The following is a 24017-nucleotide window of genomic DNA, read 5'->3' on the forward strand; positions in this document are numbered from 1 at the left end:
ACAGGGGTTAATGTCCCTGCGGTGTTTGCCAAGCAGGATTGGGGAGAAGGTCCCAGGGGATTTGCCTGCACCCCGATGTCCTGGCTACTTCCTGCTCCGAGAACATCCAGGCAACTGGTGCTGCCACCCTACGGGTCTCCACCCTGCTGTCCTGCTTTGGAAAGCGCACCCATGGGTGCTGGGAGGTAGATGGAAGGAGGGTGCTGCACTGTTTCCATGCACAGGTGAGCACGGCTCCTGGCAGATGCAGGACCAGCTCCAAAACACTCACTCCACTCATGCAAGGGCCTGGGCACCCTTTGGGGTGAAGATGCTCCTGCTGCTGGGTCCTGCGCCCACAGCAAGACCCGCATAGCATCCACCTGCCACCGCCATGCTACCCACAGCAGCCCAACCCCTTCCTCCTGCTCCTCATCTTCCTCAGCTCCATCTACAGTGCCTGATCTGCATGATGTATCATGCACGGGCCAGGGATCAGATGGCTCATCCAGGTCCCTGGCTCCTCCCCACAGCCGGCAGCAGGAGGGGGGTCCCCTAAGCACCCACCTGCCACAGGCCACCCTTGGCTAACGAGCACTGGCCACAGTGATGAAGCTTCACCAGCCTTGACCCAAACTCACGGTGGGTCTGTGGGGCAAACTGAACCGGGCCCACTCAGGGACTCCAACCTCCCCACGGGTTCAGAGCAGGGGGGAGTGGAGGGAGCCCAGGCACCCATCCATCCTCCTTGGGGGGACACAGGGCCCCGGCACGGGCAGTGTGGCCGATCCGCCGCCGGCCATTTGTCTTGTTGAGGAAGGTGCCGGCAGTGAGTTATCGGAGCTCTTCTCTCGAGTGGAGATAAATGTCATAACAGACACCAGGCAGTGCGGCTTATGGATGGGGATTTAATAGACACCTCTCCCCCCGCCGCCTCCCCGCGCTGGCAGCTGCTCCGCGCCCAGGGACCGTGGCAGGACGGCAGTGGGGACCAGCTCGTCTGCCAGCAGTGGTTTGGAGCCCCAGTGTCACTGTGGCTGGTCCCTTCAGCTGGGAGGTGACTTCATGGGATCCCCGTGCCCCTGGTCCAGCCTGGAGCCCTGACATCCCACTTTGCCCATGCCTCCATTGGGTGGGAGAGCCAACTCTGCCTGGCATGGAGGGATGTCTCTATGTCCCCATCTTTGCCCGGCCTCAGGGACCCTTCTGCACCCCTAGTCTCACATCCAGCCCATCCTCACAGCATCGCCCCAAAACCACCAATGGCTCCATCCTGAGCTGCTCCCATGAGGCAGCACCCACCATCACCAGGTCCCACTGTGCTCCGTGCCCCTGACCCCAGCAGGGACAGGCCAAGCCCCCAGGGTGGCACCAGGTGGGTTGACTCGGTCCCTCGGTCACACTCCACTCAGCCCCGGCCCCGCTGGGTTTTGCACCAGTGTCTGCTGGGGCGAGCAGGGACTCGAGTGTCTTTTTGAGGCGGAACGCTGGGTTTCTGGTGAAATCCTGCAGCAGTGTTGCCGTGACGACCCTCCTGCAGTTTCCATCCAGAGATGTTTTCCTTTGTTGTGACAGGGACAAGGAGAAGCGGCTGCCGGAGAGTGGGGTGCGTGACGGTGACGGCGAGGGGGTCCCACCGTGAAGGGCTGGGACCACCCACTGCCCACTGAGAGACCCAGGGGGGCTCCGGCTCTGGCTCCCACGTGCGGCTGGAGGGTCCCTGTGGCTCCCTGGTTTGCCCCCAGCCACCCAGGGGACAGCAGTGGGGCCAGGACCCACATGTGACACAAGTTTAATAGGTCTCAGCCAAGTCCCGCTCCCATCAAGAGCCACAATAGAGAGGTGACGCAGCCAACTTGCGGCGTGGGGATGGGCGTGGGGACACTGCAGTGTCCTGAAGGGGATGGAGGGGTTGGCCTTGTGAGAGCAGGTGGCAAAGCAGACCCGTCACCCCAATGACAGAGCCAGTTTGGGGGGTGGTGAGTCTGGTGCTGCCCAGTTTGGCCATCGGGGCCGAGGCGCCGTGACCAGGGTGCTGAGCAGTGTCACTGCTGCCGCCCCAGAGGTGCTGAGCACCAGGGGACCAGGGTCCCAGGGACCCTCCTTGCATGACGAGGGGCCCCACAGGTCCCCACAGCCAGAACATGGCTGTGTGTCCCCATCTCCGCATCGCTGGGGGTGCGCGGGGGACCCCGTCCTGCACCCCATGGAGCCGCTTGTTATTCCGCTCAGGTCCGCCGGTGGCTAATGAAGCTGGTTCCAGGAGAGCTGCCACATTCATCGGCAGAGCAGCTTATTAATGAGGCCTCTGCCACCGCAGCTGGGGCCAGCGCTCGGGGCACTGGCACAGGGACAGGGAGGGCGGACGGACGGACGGATGGACGGACGGCTCGGTGGCAGCTGGTGCCTGTCCTGGCCGAGCTGCTGGTCCAAAGCTGGGGATGCAGCAGAGCAGGACACCCCGACCCAGGGTCTGTGCTGGAGGGTCTGGGCTGGGGGCTGCAGCATCCCCCCTGGGGACACAGGGACCCTGCCCTGGCCAGGCCCAACTTCCCTCCAAACCCACCAGCAGGATGCATTGATTTTATTTTCTGTTTCCATGGCAACTGCCTCCTTCCCTTCCCCCTTCCAGCAGCCGGACCCGCTCCGGCACCCAGCCCTGCCAGCACCCACCCTCCAGCGGGGACACAGGCTGTGACTCGGGGCCGTCCCCTCCTCCAGGGACTCTCCTGGGTGGCAATGCCACCAACACAGCATCCGCAGGCAGCAGGACCCAACCCTGCACCCCGGCGGGTGATTTTGGGGGAGCAGCTGGCACAGGATGGACGTGGACAGGGGGACACTCCGCTCAGCACCTCTTTGACACCAGCAATAATTAGCCGGCAGGATGCTGAGCTGGTTCATTAGCCAGGGCGATAATTACCCCCAAGGCACTGCCCGAACAGCATCTCTGGTTAGCAGAGCCAAGTTCATTAATGGCACATCCTACCCGCACACCTGCTCACAGTTGATGTCCCGTGGCTCCGGCGCTCCCCGTGCGATGACACCGGCGGGGCAGACACCGGCACCGTGGGCCACGAGCCTGGTGCCCTCACCCCTTTGGGAGGAAACATCGGTTTGTGGCTTAAAATCAGGGCTATAATAAGATAATTATATTTATATCCTTGTATCCATCCCCTTCCAGAGGGACGCACCCGTCGCCACCCTGCGCAGAGCAGCAGAGATGCCACCACATTGTTATTTAGCATTAATTATGTGCCAAATCCTGTCCTTCCCAGCCCCCCCGGGGACCCCCCAGCCCCTCTGTGCAGGCAGGGGAATAAAGGCAGAGCCACATCCCGGAGAACAGGCAGGGCCCTGTGCCTGCGCCGCATTCACCGGTAATCTCCAGCCTTTACACGGAAGTGGAAATCAATCGCCACAAGTAATTAATTAATGGCAAAGGGGCACAACACCCACTTCTTCTTCTTCTTCGGAAGCAGCTCCCGGTGCCAACCGGGGTTGCTCAGCAAAACTCAACGCGCCAGCACCCGCCGCACAAAAGGCACCAGCACCCGGTTCCTGGTGGGAGCCGGGGGGGTCTGGGTTGGTGCCAGCGCCTGGTTTGGCACCAGCCTTTGGAGAAGAATTGCAAAGGGCCCCCCCGGCGGGTGGCGGAGCGCCGGGCTGGATGGCAGCCGGGAGCCACCGCCGCCAAGATGCTCCCGGTGTGAACCAGCTGCATTTCCCACCCACCCCGTTCCTCGAGAGCGAGGAAGATGCTGAGGCTGAAGAGCTTCGGGGCTGCAGTGCTGCCCCCCACCCAGTTCCCTCCAGTGCCGGGGGGTCACTGGAGCGATATGGGGGATGGTGCTGGCAGGCAAAGGGAGGTGACATGGGCAGCAGTGGCACCAATGACAGACCCGTCCTCGACGCGATGAGCCCAGGGGCAATTAAGGCTCCTGCGTTTTTTGACCCAATTTCTCAGGCGAAGCTCAGCGGGGGGCAGACGGGGAGGGAGGAGGAGGAAGACGGAGCCTGGCACGCGTGTACCGGTGTGTGTCACCGCGCGTGTGTGCACACGCGTGTGCGCTCGTTGACGCACGTGTGCGCAGCCCCAGCTGGGGGCCGAGCCCCCCCAGAGCTGCTCTGCGAGGGGGAGGTGATGGCTTTGCAGCACTCGCCTGGTTTATTTTTGCTTGTGGCTGAGCACAGGCAGCCTCAGCGCGGCCGCCGTGACTCATGCAGCACCCGGGGAGCTTTGGGGGGGCTGCATTGCACCGCTGGGCTGTTTCTTCGTGTTGCCTCCCCCAGCAAGGGGACCGGCTGGGGATGTGGGACCATGGCGGGGTCAAGGTTTGGTGCCCTCACCACGCACCGGGGCACATCGGCAATGACCCGGGTTGTGGGCAGGCTCAGCAGCACCATATGCCTGAGAAGGATCGTTTCAAGCAGTTGCCACGTTATATGTGTGTGGGGGGTGATATGTCCCTGCAAATTTGTCACAGCTCCAGGGTCCACCCCGCCTCCCTCGCAGGCTGCGGGGGGAGCTCAGCCCTGCCTGGCCAGGGTGGCCAAGGGGCAGCAGTGATGGGGAGGCGGAGGGGGCTTGGATTTCCTGGTGCTTTGCATCGGGGGGATGCTGGGACGTGCAGAGATGCTCCAGCATGTAGGCATGCTGGCGCAGGCAGGGATGCTGGAATGTGCGGGGATGCTGCAATGTGCAGGGATGCCGGAATGTGCAGGGATGCTGTCCACGCGGAGATGCTCCAGTGTAGGGATTCTGGGGTGTGCAGGGATGCTCCAGCACAAAGGTGCTCCAGCTTGTGGGGATGATCCAGTGCAGGGATGCTGGAGCGTGTGGGGATGCTAGGATGTGCAGGGATGTGCAGGATACCGGGATGTAAAGGGATCCTGGGATGTGCAGGACCCTGGGATATGCAAGATGTTGGGATGTGCAGGATGCTGGGATGTGCAAGATACTGGGATGGACAAGATGCTGGGATGTGCAGGATGCTGGGATGTGCGGGATGCTGGGATGCACAAGGGCTCCCGCACCCCCCGCACTGGGCTCGCCCCCCCGCCGCCTTTCCCAGCCGCGCTCCGCCAGTGCCACCTACAGAGCTGGCGCAGGACGGCACCCACTCCCCAAACCCCCCCAGCGCAGGGCCCGGGGTGCTGCCTGAAACCCCACTGGGGGGGTTGCAGGGGGGCAGGGCGCTCCCGCACGCCTGGGTCCCCGCGGCGGGGAGGGCGGAGCGCGGCGGCGGGGGGGTGGGGGAAAGGGCGTTCCCGGACGCCTGGGTCCCGGGGAAGTAGCTCCGCCGCTTCCTGCGCTGGGCGGGAGGTGAGTGTGCGGCGGCCGGAGGGGACGGGGATGGGTGCGGGGGGTCCCCGGGGTGCCCCGGTGTTGCTCAGGGGTCCCCAGTGCTGCCCGGGGGTCCCCAATGCTGCTAGGATGTTTCCATCGTTGGCCGGATGCTGCTCAAGGGTCCCCAATGCTGTCCAAGGGTCCCCAGTGCCACTTAGCTGTCCCCAATGCTGTCCGCGGGTCCCCAGTGCCGCTTAGGGGTCCCCAATGCTGTCCAGGGGTCCCCAGTACTGCTCGGGGTGTCCCCAGTGCTGCTGGTTGTCCCCATTTTTGCCCCCCTCTCTCCGCAGGCAGCGATGCCCGTGGAGTCCCTGATCTGTGCCGACACGGCCACACGGTGAGTCCCGGTCCCCAGGGGGACAGGGGGGAACAGCGGGGTGCTGCGGCCACCACTCCCCCAGGGCAGGTCCCTCCTGGGTCCCTGTCCCTGCGAGGGACTCGTGTCCCAGCCTGACACTGTCCCCGCGGTGTCCCTGCAGGGTGAGCTCTGTGCTGAACCGGGACGTGAAGCAGTTTGGGAAGAAGCACATGTTCGATGCGAGCGAGGAGACCTGCTGGAACTCGGACCAGGTGGGGACAAGGACAGGGGAAGCCGGAGGGGTGGGACAGGAGCCACGCGCGGGGACACGAGCCGTGCGACCACCCTGGTGTTGTTCCTTCAGGGCTCGTCCCAGTGGGTCACCCTGGATTTCCCCGGCACCGTCAGGATCTCACAGCTCCACATCCAGTTCCAGGGGGGATTCTCCAGCCGGCTCTGCACACTGGAAGGTGAGGAGCTGGGTGTGGGGATATGGGGGGGGTCCTTCTGCCTCAGTTTACCCACACCTGGATCCCACAGCTGTTTATTGTGAGTCCCAGAGGTACTTTAGCCTATAACCAGAGAGGGGCTGAGGCCATGGGCTGGAGCAGAGGGGGTGAACAGCGAGGAGCTGGGGTTCTCTGGGACACTTTGGGTGCAGATGGGATGGAGCAACCGAGGCTGGGGGTAGCCGGGGGGGCTCCCCCAGCTCCTGAGCCTCCCACCGGCTCCCTTCGTCCTCCGCAGGCTGCAGAGCAGGCGAAGAACCGGTGAAGATATCCGACCTGTACCCCGAGGACACCAACGCCATGCAGATATCCTTCGCGGTGCCGCGGGCCGGGTGGGACGGTGTTGGGGGGCATTCAGAGCCACCCGTGGCTGCGGGGCAGGGCAGGGGGTGACAGCAGAGCTGCCATTTAAACACCAGACATGTGGGTGCCTGTTTTGGGCGCTTTGCTACCACAACTCAGCAGCGCTGGAGCAAATCACGACATGGCCGGGTATGGTACAGTGGGGTGCGAGCCCCACGGGGACCCCTTGGAGCTGTCACCCATGAGTTGTGGTGTCCCCCTGCCTGTTTTTTGTCCTTTACAAGCCCTGCACAGGTTCCAGGTGGAGGAGACAGAGCTGGACAAGCTGAAGATCACCTTTGAGAACAGCACGGATTTCTTTGGGAGGATCGTGGTGTACCACCTCGGTGTGCTGGGCCAGCGGCTCTAGGGCAGCGACAAGGGACAGCAAACCCCGCCAGCAGCTCCAGCTGCACCCCGAGGTGTGGAGAGGAGACCCCAACCCCTCGGGATGGCAGTGACAGAGGGACACTAGTGCAGGGATCCATTTGCTGGACTTTGACGGGACACAGCCTGTGTCACCAGGCAAATAAACAACGTCCCCTCTCCTTCCCGGCTGCTCCTTGGGCAAGTGGCAACCCGGCACCGAGCCTGTGGGGTTTGCCGTGGCCATGCAGGTGCATGGCTGGAGCAGGACAGATGTTCCTGCCATGTCTGGGGGCTCTGCCTGCCTCTAATAACCCCCAAATATCTTGGAGTGGCTGTTTTTGGCCTCGCAGGGCTCTGGTTTGGTGCTGGTGTCACCCAGGGCTGTGCTACGTGCAGGGAGGGCTTGGCAAGTTTATGATGTTACGAAGGAGTTTCTCTCTTCAAAGAGATGGCTCCAGAGAGAAATACCGGTGCACCTGGTGGCTGGGTGGCCCAGTTCCCCTCACTGGTGCTGAGATTGGGAACTGGAAAATGAGACAACGAAGAGGGCTCCACACAGCTGCCATAGTGTTTATTTCTAACAATGAAACACCTGAATGCAGACACGCACGAAGCAGCCGAGCCCAGACAGAGTGAAAACGCAGCTGCTCTGAGGAATGAGGTGTCCCCGGGTGTGAGCGCGGCCGTGCTGCCCTCGGGGACAGGCACAGATCCGCAGGGACAGGCAGATCCCGGCATCCTCCACGCGCTCCCTGCTCGGAGCATCGTCCCGCTGCCCGTTTTGGGACGGGGAGGTGAAGCCGCGGTGGTCCCGGAGGAAAACCCCGCGTGGGGCTGGAGAGGCGTCACGGCAGCTCCTTGTTCTGGAACAGCTTGAGGATGTGATTCTCAATCACCTGTTGGACTAATGGAGGGAAGAAGTGAAACCCAGGGAAGCCAAGCCCGTGCAGGCAGGAACTGGGCACTGTTTTACTGCTGTTTTCCAGTGGGAGGTTGGAAAAACCCTGTCCCCATGTTCCCTGTCCCAGCACAGCTCTGGTTTGGAGCCGGGGGGGAAGGGGAACAGGACCCATCTTGATTTCTCCGGCTTGTTTTCTCTGCTTGGCAGAGCAGGGAGCTGGAGCGGATGGCCAAAAAAAGCCCCGAGTGAGGCTGGAAGCTGGGAATTGCCTGGAGGCTCTTCCAGGAGGGAAGGCGGGGGCTCCCTGCCAGGATGGGGGGACACTTGCCTTTCTTGTGTCCCAGGGCCACCGCCAGATCCATGGGGGTGTAGCCGGAATCCGCCTCCGTCGTCAGGTCGGCGCCGCGAGCTGCAAGCGGGCAGCAGAGATCAGGGCACGGCGCCCTCCAGGTCCGGACCGGGGCAAGGGGACCCCCAAAAAGTGCCCATCCTGGCAGGGCAGCCCCCTGTGACACCCCCAGGCTGCGCGGGTTCTACCCCCCGAGCTGATTGAAGGCCAAGGACTAAGTGTGGATTTTCCCCGTTACCTAAAAGGGCCTCGACACACTTGGCGTGGTTTCCACGCACGGCGTAGAGCAGGGGGGTGCCGCCGTTCTGTGGGGAAATGGAAAGCGTCACCGTGAGCCTCGTGCAGGGCAGGTCCCCAACCCACCAGGATCCCCTCACCCAGCTCCTCGCTGGGTGTTTCCTTTCAGAGCAGCACTGCGCAGGTTTTATTCTTGGTACACCACAATAACTTTGAAACTGCATCATTTTAAAGACGACCTTAAGTTCCGAGTGCCGCTTCCTTGTGGCTGGTAACATCACCAGTGTGAGCGCCCAAGGAAACCATTTAAAATCATTATCCAGCTTAATTTCTTGAAACACCCGCCTGAGCAGGCAAACGAGCGCTGCGAGCTCGGGGAACAGCGCTGCTGCAAATTCGGCCCCCGAAGCCGCGAATTCGCTGCTGCTTTTTAAAAGGAGCTTTGTGAAGCCCCCGACTCACCCAGTCGTAGATGTTGATGTCCACGTTCCGCTCCAGCAGCATGGTGACGATGTCGGTGTAGCCGCCCATGCTGGCCAGGGACAGGGCGCTCTCCCGCTCCTTGGCCAGCGCGTGGGGGTCAGCGCCCTGGGGACAGCAGGGGTGTGAATCCCGAGGGGACACAGGGACCCTGCTGAGACCCCAGGAGGTTGATCATGGTCCCAGCAGGGGGGCAGACACAGCTCATACGGTCACAGTGACCTCTCCTTGCCAAAGTTGTGTTTTAATCATCATCAAACCTCTCAGGTGAGGACTGAAAAGCCCTTCTCCAGTGTCAGTGGAGCAAGGCTGATGGCTCCTGTTACTCAGCCCTGTTTCTCATCACTAGCGGCAGTATTGCCCGCCCGTCTAGCAATGCATACAGCACCCACCATCTCTTTTTCTACCAATTTATCTAGAAAACCTCCCTGTCCTCCATGCCCTGCCAGCCACAGACCTCTCCTGGACTTCATTACACCCTTTATCCATGTATCACCTCGTGTATTTGGCGTTCTGTTTGTCTCTCTGGTAACGCATTTCAGTTTTGCCACTAATACAGTAACAGAGATTTTGGGCAGTGCTGATGAGGGATGAGAGCTCATTCATCGCTGGATGTGGGACGGAGCTTTGGGGAGCAGCTCAATCCGGGGCGCAGCAGGGTCTGGTCCTGCTCACCCCTCAACCGCAAGCCCAGCGCTCAAGGACGACGCGGCAATGAGTTCATTAACTGCAGCGATACCTCAGCGAGCACATTCGCTGGCAGATTATGGGGCCCCAGCGATAAACCTGATCTCAAATTACCAATAAGCAGATATTTAATTACAAACAGTTATTGCTGGCGGTGAGATAAGGCTCTTCATGCTCCTGACTTAGCTCACAGCCCAACAGGGAGCAGCATCTGCTGGCGTCTGAGCCATTAGCACTGCAAACGTGTCCTGTTCGGTGCTGTGCGATGGTACCGGGATGGTGCTGGACAATTTGGCAGCCAGAGGGGCTGGGGGTGGGAATTCTATCACTGAGGTGCTGTGGGAGCGTGGCCTTACCCATTCCAGCAGGTGACGGACCGTCTCGATCTCTCCGAAGGCTGCAGCCCAGATCAGCGGCGTGAAACCTCGCTCGTCGGGTTTATTGACCAAGTTCTCACCTGCACAAATGCGGATGAGACATCATAAACGGGAAAGGTAAAACCCCATCTGCTCCCTGTTCCCCCAGGAAACCCACAAAACTAAATGGTTATGGAAGGGTGTGCTGCAATCTGGGGTAAGAAGCCAAGAGAAGAGGCACGAACCTTTCCGCAGGTGCTCTTTCAGCTGGCTGAGCTCTCCCTGGGCCGCAAGCTGGTGGATGGACAGTGCTGGGGACAGACAGAATTCACCCGTCAGGACAAACCTTCCCCAGCTCAGCACCCAGCATCTCCGCAAATCTGGGGGGGGTGGTGACTGGACAGGCCCTTTCTGAACCCCAAAAATTCTGATGGGTAAGGAACAGCCACCACAGGCAGAGCTGGGAGCAGCCTGAGACCATCCTGGTGGCCACAGAATGGCGTGGAGATGGAGCAAGGCTCCTGTCCTGCTGTCCCTCTGCCCCTCCATCACGGAGCTGCTCTGCGCGGCGATACTCACTGTCCAGCGTGGCCGGGAGGGCTGAGACCTCGTTGCCTCGTTGTCTGTTCGTCAGCGTGTTTGAGTGCTTCAGGGGGAAGCCTGTTCCGGAGAGAGCAAAGACTCAGGGCGCGTCTCCTCCTCCTGACCCGAGGCTGAGAGCGTCGTGGAATCTCAGGTCTCACGCGCCTTATCTGCAGCTGTTCCCTCCCGTCCCCAGCAAAAACTTAAGTCCTGCAAAAACTGGAATTATTCCCTTGCAAGTAAAGAGCCTGGAGACTGAGGTTTGACCAACAGTGGAGTAGGGAAGATGAAACAGCCCGAACAGGCTCCCGAGGAGGGGCAGGGTCTGTGTGGGGCACGGAGATCCAGCATTAATGACATAATTGTACACGAGATACAGCACCGGGGGATCCTCGTATTTCCTACCCTTGAAGAGCTCCACTTGGAAACCTCAATGTGTTTCCAAAGAAGAGATCTGTAGTTTCATTAGGGAAGTCCATGGAAAGAGTTTGCCACCTCTGGTTCCGCTTCATGGAACCGCAGCGGCCTCTCCCTGCAAGGTCCGGATTTGAACGTTGTCTTGCTGTGTTGTGGGAGGGACTGGCAGCAATAAAAGACTCTTTTCTAGCTGCTTTTGTGGGCTGAGAGACCCACACGGCCTCTCCCATGCCTGCCCATCATCGGGCTGCGCCTGAGCGGCTCCGAGCACCGGGAACACTCACTGTCAAGGGCTGCGAGCTCGGGGCTCCTCTGCCTGTCCGAGGGCTTTGGGAGGACGTCTGCTCCACCTGCAAAACAAGGATGGCTGTTAGGGACCTCGGTTCCGCTCCTTGGGGACCAGGCTGGGCTCCAGACGTGGCCCAATGAGCCCCAAGTGACCCCAGGGCTCGTTGATCCTGGTTTATAATGGGACAGAGGCTGCAGGAGCCCGGGTCTCAGCTCCGAACGCCCCCAGGACTCACCGTCCGTGTGCTCCACGCGTGGCACGTCCTGCTCCAGCCGCGGGCACCCCGTGGGGACACCGCTGTCCCCCGTGTCCCCAGCCCCAACCAGCTCCTCTGCGGCTGCCGCTCCCTCAGCTCCATTTTCCTCCTCCTTCGGGAGCTCCTGGGGGTCCCTGTTGTTCGGGGGGGGGTCCCTGTTGTTCGGGGGGGTCTCCGCAAGGCGAGCGGCGGCTTCTTCCCCTTCCATGGGACACCTGCCGCGACACAACGCATTAGGACGGGGACAAGTCGTGGGGACATCTCCAGGGATAGGGGGGAGGCTGCTGGGTCCCCCAGCACCAAGAACTCGCGGTCCCCAAGCTCCTGGGTGCCTGTTTGGGGTCCCCCTGCCCTTGTCCCCATGGCACCAGGGGACAAAACCTCCGGTCACCGGAGCTGCCACCGGGGCCGCCCCCGGACCGCTGGTCCCCAGCAAAGGGAACCCCCTTCTCCCCAGACACCCCCCCTTGGCCCCGGTCACCCCGGGCTGTCCCAGGCCGCCGGTCCCCGGTGCGGAGCCCGGGCTCACCCCCGGCATCCCCCGCCACAGCCGGGAACGGGGGAGTTCCGCGTCCCGCCCCGGTACTTCCCCTTCCTTCGGCCGGGCTGGGGCGGCCGCGCCGGGCTGTGAGGTGCCCGAGGGGAGCGGGGGACACCGGGGGGGTCCCCGTGCGGCCGGGAGGACAGTCCGGGGGGAGCACCCGGCGGGGGGGGGGGGGACGAGGCGGAACGATCGTGCTGGGTCAGTGTTTCCCGTCGCGGCGGTTTGCGCAAAGGGGGCGGCGCCGCGGGGGTTCCGGCCGGGGCCATTTAAGGGGGGCACCGGCGGAAGCGGAAGCGGCGGCCGGGGCGGGATGGAGGAGCCGGAGATGCAGCTGAAGGTGAAGAAAGGTGGGAGAGACCGGGGACCCCGGGAGCCTCTGGGGACCCCCGGGAGCCGCGGGGCCGTCGCTGCAACGGTCTGCGGGTCTGAATAGGCCGGTCGCGACAGGACCCCGCGGGTCGCGACAGAGCGACTCAGTGCCGGGGAGAAGTCGCGGCAGGGCCTTGCGGGTCTTGAGGGAGAAAGATACGCCTGGGCAGGGCACGTTGTGACGGGGTGGCGCAGGTGGCGACGGGGCCTTGCGGCACAGCAGGGCCCGGAAAGGCACGGGGGGTTGGTCGCGATGTGTCGTGATAGGGCAGGGAGCGGCGGGGCGGGCGGGACCCCGGTGTCCCCCTCCCCAGCCTTGTCCCCTCTTTGCAAGGGGCTGATGAGTGACACCTGTCAGTAGAGATGTCTGGACAGACAGATGGATGGACAGACCCACAGCACCTGCATCTGTCCTGGCTGGGGATAATTATTCCTGTAAAGTTTAGTATTTATTCTCATTTTTATTCATAAGATGGGTGTCACAGCCCCGAGCGCTTGTCACTGAACCAACAGCTCTGGAGGGAGGAGCAGAAAGTAATTTTCCCTAAAACATTGTGCAGAAACCCAGAGGTGTTTCCTTCAGCCTGGGGGAAACCCTCCCTGATTCACTCCCCCCCAGCCATGAACAAAGAATAATCTCTTAATGTTTGTACCTCTTCATTCTGGGGAGCTCTTGGTGTTCGCTTGGAGAAGCTGCGGGGAAGGAGCGATCGGAGCTGGGAAAATCACCGGCTGAAAAGGGATTTCTGTGGCCAGGACTGGGGGGTATAAGGGGGAAAGCGTCTCCTCTGGGACATTTTTAGGATGTCACCTGGGGGAAGCGTCTGGAGGGGACCAGTGGGACGCATCTGCCCCCTCCAAATTGCTCAGAAAGGGCCCAGCGATGGTCATAACCCAAGTATAGTAAACATAATAAATGTTGAATTTTGCTCTCATCTCTTTGTTGTGTTGGAGACAGGACCACGAGACCTTTTCCAACCCCCTCTTCTCCCCGTTGTTCCCCACTTTCCATAACTACTGTGGGGTTTATTTTGTTGCAGTTACGGACAAATTCACGGAGAGCATGTACGTCCTGGCCAACGAGCCCTCGGTGGCTCTGTACCGGCTGCAGGAGCATGTGCGCAGGTCCCTCCCGGAGCTCGCGCAGCACAAGGTGAGTTGGCGCTTCGCTTCAGGCTCCCGAACTGCGACAAAACCCAGCACAAGCTGTTCTCCTGACTCGGCGCATCGTCCCTGTGTCACCTCCTGGGAAGGAGAGAGTGGATCAGCCATGGAGGGGCTGCGGGACCCCGACTCAGTCTGAGCTGCAGATGAAGAAGTGTTGCAAATTTACCTCGGGGGAAGAAAAGCTTGAGAGTCCAACCTCATGCTCACGTGGCTGGATTTGTGCATGGAGACAAAGAAGAATGAGGAGTCTGTCTCGTAAAGGAGGGAGATGTTAAATCTTATTACCTCTGCCTGCGCTGGGAGATTTTTTTATTTCCCCTATAAAATAAGGGGAGGGAAAGGGGAGCGTGAAGAAACAAGTGCGAAGAGCCCACATGAGGGAAAGCGGGATAATGAATCGCGTCTGGCAGCTGTGTTCCTCCTTCCCTCCAGAGCACGGAGCGCAGACACGTTAACGCCGCCTTGTTGTCTTCTCCCTCTTCTGCCAGTCGTGATTCATTAGGAGCGATGTCTCGCGAATCGCTCGCTGCCTCGTGGCCATGCTAATGCGCTGTCAGGCCCCATTTTTCACCTTTGCTTTACAGCCCTGCTTTCCAAATTAACCTGCTTTGTGACACTTCATTATTCAATTATTTATTAGCATTTTATATACGTGTCTGCATGCAGGGATATAGAGACGTATATGTGTGTATAGCACATGCGGATGCCGCCGCGTCGCTGGCACACGGGAGACAGGTCTGTAAGATTATTCCTGAGCTGTCACTCGCTTTCGTTTAATCAAGATAGTCCCGATTTCGGGGGATGTGTCCTGAACAAAAGGAAATGGAGCAAATGGTCTGACAAGTCACACAGAGGAAAGAGATCAGTTCCTGTCACCGAATGGTGCGGAATGGGGATGAGGGACAGCACAGAAGCGCTGATGGAAGCGACACGGAGTGTGATGTTGGCGGGGGGGGGTTGTGCTGGGTAGAGATCTCTGAAAACCTTTGGTTCTCTCATTTTCCTGGCTCGCTGTGCTCGTTGCAGTTTCCGCAGCGTCCTGTGACCTCGCTGATCATCGAAGTTCATTTCCCAGCTGCAGCCGTCCCAGATAATTCTCTTTTATAGCCAAAATTGCTGCCGTTTTCCACTTTCTTCCTGCGAGAAAGGAGCTCCTGCTGTCCTGTGGACACCAGCAGCGAAGACGAGGACCCTGTGTCCCCTCGTGTCACAACCACCAGATACTTTCCGTCTTTTCGTTCACTTCGCTGCCTCCCTCCTGCCCTGGCCACTCGTGTACATGAGGAAGAGCTCGGTGCTCCCTGTGGTAATGCTGCGTGTCAGGACAGAGCCCTTCGCCCCGGGGAACTGCCCCAGCAGGTTATTTTCGTTCCTTTTTGCCCACTGCACGGGCACTTCCACCATCTTCACTCCTTTCCTGCTTCTCGGCTGTGTTTAACACCGCGCTGCTGTGGGAAGAGCTGGGAGAAGAATGGAAAGAAAACAATTTGTGGCCGCTGGAACAACTGCAGATCCAGAGCTGCTGCTTAGTGACTTTTCCTCCAGCCTTGTCAGCTCTTGAGTTCATTTTTGCCCCAAGGCTGTGGCATCATGTTTGGGAGCATCTTCTCCTCCCTGCTGTAACCAGTCCCTGCGAGGACCTGGGAGGATGAAACCCTGGGAGAGACGGATTCACTCAACAGCGTGTTCAGTTAGACAGGGCTGGATATTTTGGGTTGCTCTGCGGCTTTGTGGCTGGAGACTGGAACAGGAGGGTGTCAGCCAGGCTGCACACCGTGAAAACGCTGTCAGGTTCTATCTAAATCAGGCAAAAGCATTAAGGTGAGATGGCTTGAATTCTTCAGAACAGAAAAGAAGAAAAAGGAATGTTCTGTGCGGCTCCGTTCTCAGCTAATTTAGTCCCAAGGTGGAGGTAATGTAGAAAGGATTTATTGGTGGTTTCCAGCTTTCCTTCACGCACGCAGCAACAGAATTCAGCATTTAAAATTCCCAGGGGGATTAAACCTGGGCAAGACTGGGCAGGAAGGGGCTGGGAGAAAAGTTTCTGCAAAGAGAAGGTCACCTCCAGGGCTTTACAATGAAAACTTGGATAATACAATAATCTTAATACCTTCTTCCCTGTCTCCAAGCGGATTTAGCGCCTCCCTGATAAGAGCCCGGCCCTCACTGTGCTGCTGAGCCCCGCACAGGATCCGTGCTGGATTTCGCCTGGGCCGTTGAGAACTTACATCTCCTCGTTAATTTACTGATAATATTCTGTATTAATCACTGGCTTTCATTCTTAGACTGTATCCAAGGGGTGCGTCCTGGGAATTTTAAGAAAGGACATCAATCGAAGATTAAGAAGGGAGGAGCTCTAGGGAAAGGCTCTTGTTCCTACTTAACAACATGAAAATCCCAGGAAGCAGCATGAATACGGGGAACAGCCATCCCTGGCTGTGATAAAGGGAAGTGATTATAATCTGATGGTGCCCGGAAGCATCAGCGCCACAGAAAAGTGGCTGGGACGCATATGGCTGAGCTGGTACCACATCAGGGTCTAAACGGTTGTTAAAGATCATCCGGCACCTCGGACAAATCGGGGTGGGGAGCTGCGGGGAAGTTTCTGCGTCTTTCGCAGCTGCCTCTGCACTCAAAGTGTGTTCCCAGCAACAGATACAGGCGTGTGAAACGTGACCGGACTCTGGGACGAGCGTGATCGCTGTGAGGCTGTGAGTCCGGGGTCGAAGGACCCTCTCCCGCAGAGAACTTGCATGCAGAGGCTTGTTTCTTTTGTTGTTTAAAGCCGCGCGGTCGAGTGCCCTGGTGGAGGGCAGGCTTTGAGCAGCAGAAGTGACGCTGGACATGGTCCAAGCTCCTGCCCGACCTCCTTCGCTCACAGAAAGGGGCCCTTGGATCGCCTCTGGCTCCTAACAAGACCCAGCAGAATAGACTGGAAAATTAGCTCCCATGAGAATACATTTTAAAGAGCGCCCGAACTACTTAAGGACTTTGGAAGCAGTTATCTATTGAGCTACGCCTCTGAATTCAGCTTCGTTTTCATGGTGATTTGTGTGTTTGTTTGGTTTTTTCTTTTCCTTGGAGCTACAGTGTAGAATTCTGTTCCAAGCCAGGAGTGGCTGCATGTGGCGGTTGACATTTCTAGGGCTCCTTCCAGCTCCTGAAAGGAATCATAGAGTCATTTTGGTTGGAAAAGCCCCTCAAGATCATGGAGTCCAACCATAACCCACCCCGGCACTGCCCCATGTCCTGAGAACCTCATGTCCGTCTGTCCAACCCTCCAGGGATGGTGACTCCAGCACTGCCCTGGGCAGCCTGTTCCAAGGCCCCACAGCCCTTTGGGGAAGAAATTGTTCGCCACATCCAACCTCAACCTCCCCTGGTCATTTCCTCACTAAACCCCCCAGGTCCCTCAGCTGCTTCCATCACCCTTGTGCTCCAGCCCCTTCCCCAGCTCCGTTCCCTTCTCTCAACTCGCTCCAGCACCTCAAGCTCTTACTTGGCACAAGGGGCCCAAAACTGCCCCCAGGATTTGAGGTTTGACCTCCCCAGCACTGAAGGGCTCAGTGCTGGCTGCTGCTCAGGGTCAGACACCAGGATTTCAGAGCAGATGGGAGGACAAGGATGCAGAGGGGATCACTGCGTCTGTGCAGTGTGTGCCTAACGATGCCGCTTTCCCTTCTCTTCCAGAGTGACATGCAGAGCTGGGAGGAGCAAAGCCAAGGAGCCATCTACACAGTGGAGTACGCCTGCAGGTATGAGAGACTCCCCCGAGCAGGAGGGTTGTGTTTGCAGGCAGAGGTGCTAAAAACCAAGCAGAAGCTGCTTGGTGTAAACCAGGGTGAGAGCACAGTGTGTGAATCATAGAATCAGAACAGTTTGGGTTCCAGCTCCCCCAGTGCCACCCTTGCCATGACAGGGACATCTTCACCAGCTCAGGTTGCTCAGAGCCCTGTCCAGCCTGGCCTGGGATGTCTCCAGGGACGGTTCATCCACCACCTCTCTGGCCAACCTGGGCCAGGCTCTCACCACCTGCAGGGCCAACAATTCCTTCCTCATGTCCAGCCTGAAACTCCCATTTTAATTTAAAACCATCACCCCTGGTCCTTTCACTACAGGCTTTGCTCTAAAACCGCGATGCTTTAGGAAATACTAATGCATCCCCTGGTTTTCTCCTTTCAGTGCCATCAAGAACATGACTGACAGCAGTGTGTACTTCAAGAGCATCGACAGTCTGCTCAAGCACGCCATTGCCATGAAGGAGCAGCTGAACGCCGCGCAGGGCCGCAGGTAGCGCGGGGATGTGAGTGCCTGGGTGTGCGGTGACTGTTCTGGCTGGCAGAGGCTTTGCTGATGTGATGCAGCTCACACAAATACGCCCAGTGGTTATAATACCTCACTCACACGATTCTAGATGATTGTTTGAAAGAGCACGCTGCTTGCCTTCCAGCGATCTTCTGGCTTTGTTTACTGGGAAACAAATAATCTTTTTTTAACAAAAGAATAACTGGAAAATAATTTATTTCCTTATTTATAAAGGGTTTGGTTGTGTAATACATTAAATCTTTGTGTCAAAGGAGTTTGGAGTGAGATGATGCTGCTGGGGTGGAGGAGGTGAGAGCTGCGTTTGGGGCTGTTCTCTCTTGTGTTTGTGGCTCTTTTGGGGCAGAATCCCACGGAGATGAGTGGTAGCAGAATGATGATGCATTTTTGTAGGTTTGCAGTTGAACCACAGCTCCTAAAATATCAGTTGGCAGATCGTCTGAGTCTGGTGTACGCGTCTCTCCTGAGAACGGTGTTGGTGTCGGAGTCTGGGTGGGAGTGAGAAAAATTCCCCAATACCCTCCCTGGCAGAACAGAGAGCCCCAGCTCTGCAGAATGACTCTGCCTTTGACCGTTCTGCTCCAGGTTCCGTATGTTCCCAGTTTCCTGCACGTCAGGGTCTCGCTCTGTGCAGCCCAGAGTGGTTTTTGCAGCAGTGTGGCTGCAAAGATGGCCCTGGACACCCACGGGGGCTGGCGTGTGCTGCGAGCAGGGAGCTTTTATCTGAGGGAACCCCTAGTTCGTCACATTCTTACGGCTGTGCCGTCCTACCTGTCTGCTGGACGTGACTCTCTTTTCTTTCTACAGCACCGTGGCCCCCCAAAGCAAGAATCCTCCAGCCAGTTCGTGATTTCGGCCAGGACCAACCATCCTCTGCTGCCTTCTCCAGCCCCGGGGAGGAGTGAGAAACACCCGCTGGATCTCTGAACCTGCGCAGAGGCCTCTGCCTCTGTTCCCAGGAACAAGGTGCTGCAAATCCTGCCGCTGGGGTCAGGACTGTCGTTCTGGGGGGGGTGTTTCAGGGAGCACTTGTGTCCCATTCCACAGGGACACGGGCTGGTTCTGCTTTTGTCCTTTCCAGACTCCAGTGAGGCATTTTTCTCTCTACCTCTCGGCCACAGAAATATCTCATAAAAAGCAGGTCTTGCTTTCAGGATTTTGTGGATGGCTGTGCAAATGTAGGCACACTTCAGCTTTGATGGGAGGCGTTCTGCGAGGAGAGTTTTTCATGTGTGTGCCAGGGAGTTGCTGAATTTGGTTTAAATGAGAACAATAATAAAAAGTTTTGTCTGAACCTTCCCCTGTTGCTCACTGGGGCCGGGGGGTCTTGCAGCCCGGCGGCTCTGCATGTCCCAAAGGGCACCAGATAAAGCAAAGACATGCAGAGTTGGAGCCTTCCAAGTGAAGAAAGAAACTGTCCTGTGCTTCAAACAACAATAACCACCAAAAAAATGAGTTTCTTCATCCCCATCGGGCAGTGGCCGCACAGACCCCAAGCAAAAGGTGGAAAAGCAGCTGCTACTCAGCTCTGGTGAGTCGTGACCTATAATTAAGCTTTAAACAGAAACGCAAATCTTGGCCCTGGTGCCTGCAGGGGTGAAAAGTTCCCACTTGGCTCACACCAGAGTCGAGTCCTTGCCCGAGGCTGCGGGTTTGCGTGCCAGCACGTCCCTCATCTCCCGCGCCACGCCGTTCCAGGGCTTTCCCTGCGCCTGCAGCAGCCCCGACTCCACCGACAGTGTCCGGTGCGTTCGGGGCGGGTTGTAGCTCTCGGAGCAAAGCCTGGGGCTGCCTGAGGAGGTGAGGTTGCTGCTGGCTGCAGATCCCAGCTGGGATTTGTGCTCCAGGAAAGGAGGGAAGGAAAATTCCCTGTGGATCTCGGGCTGGGGCCGGGGTAAAGCTGTGTTCTTGTTGTTCAAATCGCTGGTGGAGGATTCGCCATGCTGGGCAGAGTCGTTCTCGTACAGGGTGTGAGAGACCTCGGAGCGGCTGCGGCGTGAAACTTGGGAAGCCCGGACCAGGGCATGCGTCACCGTGATCAGCAGGACGATGATGCCGGAGGAGAGGATGCAGGCGCTGGCGATTCCGGCCTCCAGTTCAAACAGCAGCAGCATGTAGATGGCGAGAGCTGCAAGGAGAGCGCAGAACAGCTTGAGGAAGCAGAAGCACTAAAGCGATGATGCACCTGACCTGCAAACTTCAGGTTTGTCACCCAGAGCAGAAAGTTCGTACTATAGGAATGAGCTGGCAAAGCCATCTGTAAAACAAACCCGACGCTGTAGGAGAAACTCGGAAGCTCACGGGCACCCAGTGACCAGCGCACTGGGCTGGAAATGCTCCTCTCTGCTGGGCTGGACTGGTGAGAAATGGGCACTTGCCTGTGAGGTAGACGGAGACCCCGCAGCAGAACAAGCCGATGGCAGCGTGGCGAACCCTCCGGCTGTCCAGAAGGAACCAATCCGCCCTGCAAAACAGGTGACAAAACCCACGGGGCTGTGTCATCCCCTGGCCCTGCTCTCAGCACAGGAGAAGAAAAAGCTGATGCTCTGGCCCTGGCTGAGAAACTGAAAGTGTTTTTTGCGTAGAGAAGAGGTTCAGAGCTGGGTCATGAGCCCAGGGACCGGTGCTGAGTTGGGGTTTCCCCCGCGCTGTGTTCTTCCCTCTCTGGAACAGAAGATTTGTGAAATCTCTTGACATTTCCAACTTCTCCTGCCTGGTGTGTTCAAAAAGCGGCTGGGGACAGGGGCTCAGGAGAGAGAAATGGCTGGAGGCTTTTGTTTCAGGTGATTTGCCCCTGTTCAGCAAACCCTGAAGTGCAAGAAAGGAACAAATCTGGGGTGTGTCAAGCCCTTAAAGAATGACAAGAAAAGTGCTTGCGCATTAAAGCAAGGCCGGGGTCTCTCTTCACCCTTGGGGTTGGATTTCTGTGCTCAGCTCTGATTGCAAACCTTTTGTCTGGAGTGGGCTTGGTACTTGAATTGTGCTTAAGAAACACATGAAAAGACCAGTTTGATTCCAACAGAGCCTTTGTTTCCCACCCAGCACCCACCCCAGTGTCTGCTGCCTCTGTTTTCCAGAACACGCTCTCTGTTTGGGCATCTCCAGAGCCAGGTTGACCTGGCAAACCCCAGTTCTTGCTGGGATTTGGAGGCTGCTGTCACCAGAGGATGCCTGCGCTAATTGGGAGAGGTCATTAGGGGATGTGGCATAGCGAGGCAGACGGGTGCCAGGCGACTCAGGGGGAGCGGAACAGCAAAGGGATGCTGAGAAGATGCAAACGGTCCCTTGCAACAACCAACCGTGCACCAGGTCCCGCTGACAACCTCCAAAAATCCCAGGGAGGTGGTTGGAAATGTGCCCTGGCTGGGAAGGACCCACCAGAGGGGCAGGATAAGCCCAGTTCTTTGCACCCGTGGGGTGAATTTGGCCCCCGGGGATGCTGTGCCCTGGCCCAGGCTCCCCCAGCATGGCCTGGCCCATCCCAGGCTTCTTGTAGCCTCTTGGCCGTTGCCACCCGCAGCCGGGAGCTGTTAATAGACCCTGGACTCGCTCTGGGGAAGAGCAGCCGCTTTGTTTCATTAATTACCTGAGTCAGGGGGAGGATTAGCGGGGAGGAGAAGGACTTTGTTTGGAGCTGGCTCAGACTATTGAGCGCAGCGCTGAGAAGCCGAGCGGTAATTCAGTGTGACAAGCCCAACGTGGGAAAGGTCCCTGGGACGTGAGCGGGTCCCCTAATGAAACCGGCGCCTCGGCCACAAGGAGACGGCAACTAATGGCATCCCACATCGTGGGGGAGACCTTCTGCCCAGGGACAGCACCCCCGCATCCCAAGAACCTGCCCTTTTCCTCCCAAAGATGAGCGGAACCTTCAGGTGGCAGCTGGGGAAACTGAGGCACTACCAGACTAAGTGACGTCCTTGAGATACCAGGCAAAGGGACGCCAGACCAGGGCTCCCGACGCCTCATGTCACCTGCAGCAAAGCCAAAAGCAGCCTCTGGCTTTGCTGGGGCCGTGGGGCAGGGCACAGAAATACCATTTAAAATCACCGCACCGCGGGACAGTGGTCGCTCTGCCCTCTTAAGTCCTTGAGCAAGTCGCTGCTGTCTGAGCACGGGCTGTCCCTGTGCCTTTGCATCTGGCTGCCTGATTAGCGCTGCTCCCGTGTCACGCTCAGGATTTTCAAAGTTGAACCTCCCGACTTTGCAACTGAGCGGTTTACAGCCCAAATGAAGCCCAGATCTCAGACAAATTTGCAGCTGATGGGGGTTTTTCTGCAGTAAGAGTTTTCCAGCAGAAACTGAGCTCCTACACAAAGCAAAGTTTGCTACAGGAACTGTGTTTTGCAGAAATCTTTTGCTCTCATTGCTAACGAGCTCGCTAAGCATCAGCTTCGCTTGGAAGACGCTGAGAGGAGACGCTGCCGCTTGCTGGGGTGCAGAGCATGAGGCATTGGTGGGTTTGTCTAATTAGGGACAAAAGGAACATTCTGATTTCCTTTAAATGAATCTTGACTTGCTGAAGTCCGAGCGGTCCCAAAATGATCCCCTGGGGACCATTGCATGAGCTACATGGAGGGACCTCCATATACAGACCAGTTTCCACCACCAAGATGCTTTTAAATCTCATTATTCACGAGTTGTTTGTTGGTTTTAACCCAGGAGCTGGTGCTGGGCCAGTGCGGGCAGAGGAACTACCAACCCAGCCCAGGTGTCTGCCAAGGAAGGAGAGGGGAATTGCTTCAGAAACAGTTTTGCAAGTGTAAATGTGCTGGTAATAATTAAGTCAACACGTGTTTATGGTTAATGATCCCAGGCCTGTGGTCATTTTGGTGCTGCCTGTGCAACCACCTTGGTAGAGACCCAGAGAGCTCAGCTCTGCTGCTGCAAAGCACCCCAAATTAAGCAGCACATTTACAGCAGAGGCGAATTTTGTGATATCCAGGTGCTCACAGCAGCATCGTTTGCTCCCCACAACCCCCTTTTGCAGGGACTGGGGGGGCCCTGGCAAAGGCCAGATCTTGGGGTGCAGGAGGGGTCTGCAGGGCTGTGTGTGAGCCCACAGTGTGGGAAGAGGCACAGCGGTGCTCTCCTGTACCCCTCAATCCCTTCTGCATCCCCCAGCACCCTCCCTACCTGCAGACCTCCTCCTCCCAAACTCCTCTGAGCCACCCCCTGCACCTCCAGAGCATCCTGGTGCCCACACATCCCCTGGCACCCCCAATCCCCAGTGCCTCCCACATCCCCCGGCACCCCCAATCCCCGGTGCTCCTCACATCCCCCTGCACCCCCAATCCCCGGTGCCCCCGCAGCTCTCACCGCTCGGGCCCGGGCTGCCCCCGGCACAGCTCGGTGCTGAAGTAGCCGTGGAGGAGGCAGAGCAGCAAGCAGCTCACGTTGAGCACCAGGCAGAGCGCGGCCAGCACGGCCGACACCGGCAGCAGCACCGCGGCCGCCGGCTCCGGTAAAGCCCCTCGACCGGCACCGGCACCGGGACCGACCCGCCCCGACGGCAGCTGGAAGATGAGGCTGGAGGCGAGCAGGGCCATGGCGGCGGCCAGCGTACCGAACAGCAGCAGCACCGTCAGGGCCCGCTGCCGGTAAGCGGCGGGCATGGCGGGGTCGGTACCGGCACCGGCAACCGGGGGAACACCGGTAAGGGAGGGGGTCACCGGGCTGGCAGGTTTGATCCGCCCCGACAAAGTTGCGTGCGCTCCCGTCTCCGTCCGGTGCGACCGGGATGGGGAAGCGGGAACCGGCACCTGGAACCGGCACCGGCTCGGAAGCGCCGCTCGGAGCTGCGGCCCCGCCGGGAGTTCGCCTCCCTCCCTGCGCCGCTGCCCGGCCGGGGCGGGTCGGTCCTGCCTCCCGGTCCGGCCCCTCGCCGCGGGGGCTGCAGCCGAGCGGCTCCCCCGGGCCGGGCCCCCCCTCCCCGGGCAGCACAGGGCGGCTCCGCCCGGGATCCTCCCCCTGACGGGGCCCCAGGAGCCTCTTCGGGGCCGGTGGAGGCTCGGGGAGTGATGGAAGGAGCAGGACCGGGGAGGTCTGAGGAGCCCGTGTGGGCTCGGATGGATGGACAGAGGGATGAACGGATGAGTGGGTGTATGGACAGAGGGACAGGTGGACGGGGGGGGCACCCTCGCTGGGTCAGGAATGAGCACCCAGAATGTTCTCAGTCCCGCAAGGCCCTGCCGGCAGCCACCAGCCCTTGGGGCC

At 58.9% G+C, this 24017-nt stretch overlaps 4 protein-coding genes across 7 annotated transcripts; 2 read left to right on the forward strand and 2 right to left on the reverse strand.

Moving 5' to 3' along the window:
* The first annotated feature begins 5243 nt into the window (after positions 1 to 5243).
* On the forward strand, positions 5244 to 7026 carry NR2C2AP (nuclear receptor 2C2 associated protein). 2 transcript variants are annotated; one of them, XM_071799781.1, is made up of 6 exons: positions 5244 to 5305; positions 5620 to 5666; positions 5809 to 5899; positions 5992 to 6097; positions 6375 to 6442; positions 6732 to 7026. In XM_071799781.1, exons 2-6 carry the CDS (start codon positions 5626 to 5628, stop codon positions 6846 to 6848), a joined length of 423 nt encoding a protein of 140 aa, XP_071655882.1. In that variant the 5' UTR covers positions 5244 to 5305; positions 5620 to 5625; the 3' UTR covers positions 6849 to 7026. The 2 variants fall into 2 exon arrangements, with proteins under 2 accessions (XP_071655882.1, XP_071655881.1); XM_071799780.1 differs by lacking the exon at positions 5244 to 5305 and having other exon boundaries at positions 5316 to 5666.
* Positions 7027 to 7397: 371 nt separating this feature from the next.
* RFXANK (regulatory factor X associated ankyrin containing protein) lies at positions 7398 to 12218 on the reverse strand. 2 transcript variants are annotated; one of them, XM_065858354.2, is made up of 10 exons: positions 11931 to 12218; positions 11381 to 11616; positions 11141 to 11206; positions 10437 to 10517; positions 10103 to 10168; positions 9858 to 9958; positions 8797 to 8922; positions 8336 to 8402; positions 8077 to 8157; positions 7398 to 7751 (listed from the first exon to the last, which is right to left on the reverse strand). In XM_065858354.2, exons 1-10 carry the CDS (start codon positions 12209 to 12211, stop codon positions 7693 to 7695), a joined length of 1164 nt encoding a protein of 387 aa, XP_065714426.2. In that variant the 5' UTR covers positions 12212 to 12218; the 3' UTR covers positions 7398 to 7692. The 2 variants fall into 2 exon arrangements, with proteins under 2 accessions (XP_065714426.2, XP_065714427.1); XM_065858355.2 differs by having other exon boundaries at positions 11883 to 11963.
* BORCS8 (BLOC-1 related complex subunit 8) lies at positions 12213 to 19098 on the forward strand. Its single transcript, XM_065858587.2, has 5 exons — positions 12213 to 12292; positions 13355 to 13467; positions 17172 to 17236; positions 17664 to 17771; positions 18612 to 19098. The coding sequence occupies exons 1-5, from the start codon at positions 12256 to 12258 to the stop codon at positions 18652 to 18654; spliced, it is 366 nt and encodes a 121-aa protein (XP_065714659.1). The 5' UTR covers positions 12213 to 12255; the 3' UTR covers positions 18655 to 19098.
* Positions 13758 to 23670, reverse strand: TMEM221 (transmembrane protein 221). Of its 2 annotated transcripts, none has more exons than XM_065858586.2 (4): positions 23121 to 23670; positions 20183 to 20268; positions 18576 to 19932; positions 13758 to 16641 (listed from the first exon to the last, which is right to left on the reverse strand). In XM_065858586.2, exons 1-3 carry the CDS (start codon positions 23414 to 23416, stop codon positions 19421 to 19423), a joined length of 894 nt encoding a protein of 297 aa, XP_065714658.1. In that variant the 5' UTR covers positions 23417 to 23670; the 3' UTR covers positions 13758 to 16641; positions 18576 to 19420. The 2 variants fall into 2 exon arrangements, with proteins under 2 accessions (XP_065714658.1, XP_071655880.1); XM_071799779.1 differs by having other exon boundaries at positions 14089 to 16641; positions 16981 to 19932.
* Positions 23671 to 24017: the final 347 nt, after the last annotated feature.

Source organism: Patagioenas fasciata, chromosome 27, assembly GCF_037038585.1.
Source record: "Patagioenas fasciata isolate bPatFas1 chromosome 27, bPatFas1.hap1, whole genome shotgun sequence".
NCBI lineage: Eukaryota > Metazoa > Chordata > Aves > Columbiformes > Columbidae > Patagioenas > Patagioenas fasciata.

Excerpts from the sequence above, each read along its gene's own strand:
- TMEM221 (XM_065858586.2), bottom strand. The coding sequence starts at position 23,416 with ATGCCCGCCGCTTACCGGCAGCGGGCCCTGACGGTGCTGCTGCTGTTC. Across the intron at positions 20,269-23,120 it reads GGGCAGCCCGGGCCCGAGCG|GGCGGATTGGTTCCTTCTGG; the intron begins GTGAGAGCTGCG and ends CCTGTTTTGCAG. Across the intron at positions 19,933-20,182 it reads GGTCTCCGTCTACCTCACAG|CTCTCGCCATCTACATGCTG; the intron begins GCAAGTGCCCAT and ends CTCTCCTTGCAG.
- NR2C2AP (XM_071799780.1), top strand. The coding sequence starts at position 5,497 with ATGCTGTCCGCGGGTCCCCAGTGCCGCTTAGGGGTCCCCAATGCTGTC. Across the intron at positions 6,098-6,374 it reads CCGGCTCTGCACACTGGAAG|GCTGCAGAGCAGGCGAAGAA; the intron begins GTGAGGAGCTGG and ends CGTCCTCCGCAG. Across the intron at positions 6,443-6,731 it reads AGGACACCAACGCCATGCAG|AGGTTCCAGGTGGAGGAGAC; the intron begins ATATCCTTCGCG and ends CAAGCCCTGCAC.
- BORCS8 (XM_065858587.2), top strand. The coding sequence starts at position 12,256 with ATGGAGGAGCCGGAGATGCAGCTGAAGGTGAAGAAAG. Across the intron at positions 13,468-17,171 it reads CGGAGCTCGCGCAGCACAAG|AGTGACATGCAGAGCTGGGA; the intron begins GTGAGTTGGCGC and ends CTTCTCTTCCAG. Across the intron at positions 17,237-17,663 it reads ACAGTGGAGTACGCCTGCAG|TGCCATCAAGAACATGACTG; the intron begins GTATGAGAGACT and ends TTCTCCTTTCAG.
- RFXANK (XM_065858354.2), bottom strand. The coding sequence starts at position 12,211 with ATGGCCCCGGCCGGAACCCCCGCGGCGCCGCCCCCTTTGCGCAAACCG. Across the intron at positions 8,923-9,857 it reads TCCGTCACCTGCTGGAATGG|GGCGCTGACCCCCACGCGCT; the intron begins GTAAGGCCACGC and ends TGCTGTCCCCAG. Across the intron at positions 8,158-8,335 it reads GTGTGTCGAGGCCCTTTTAG|CTCGCGGCGCCGACCTGACG; the intron begins GTAACGGGGAAA and ends GCCCGCTTGCAG.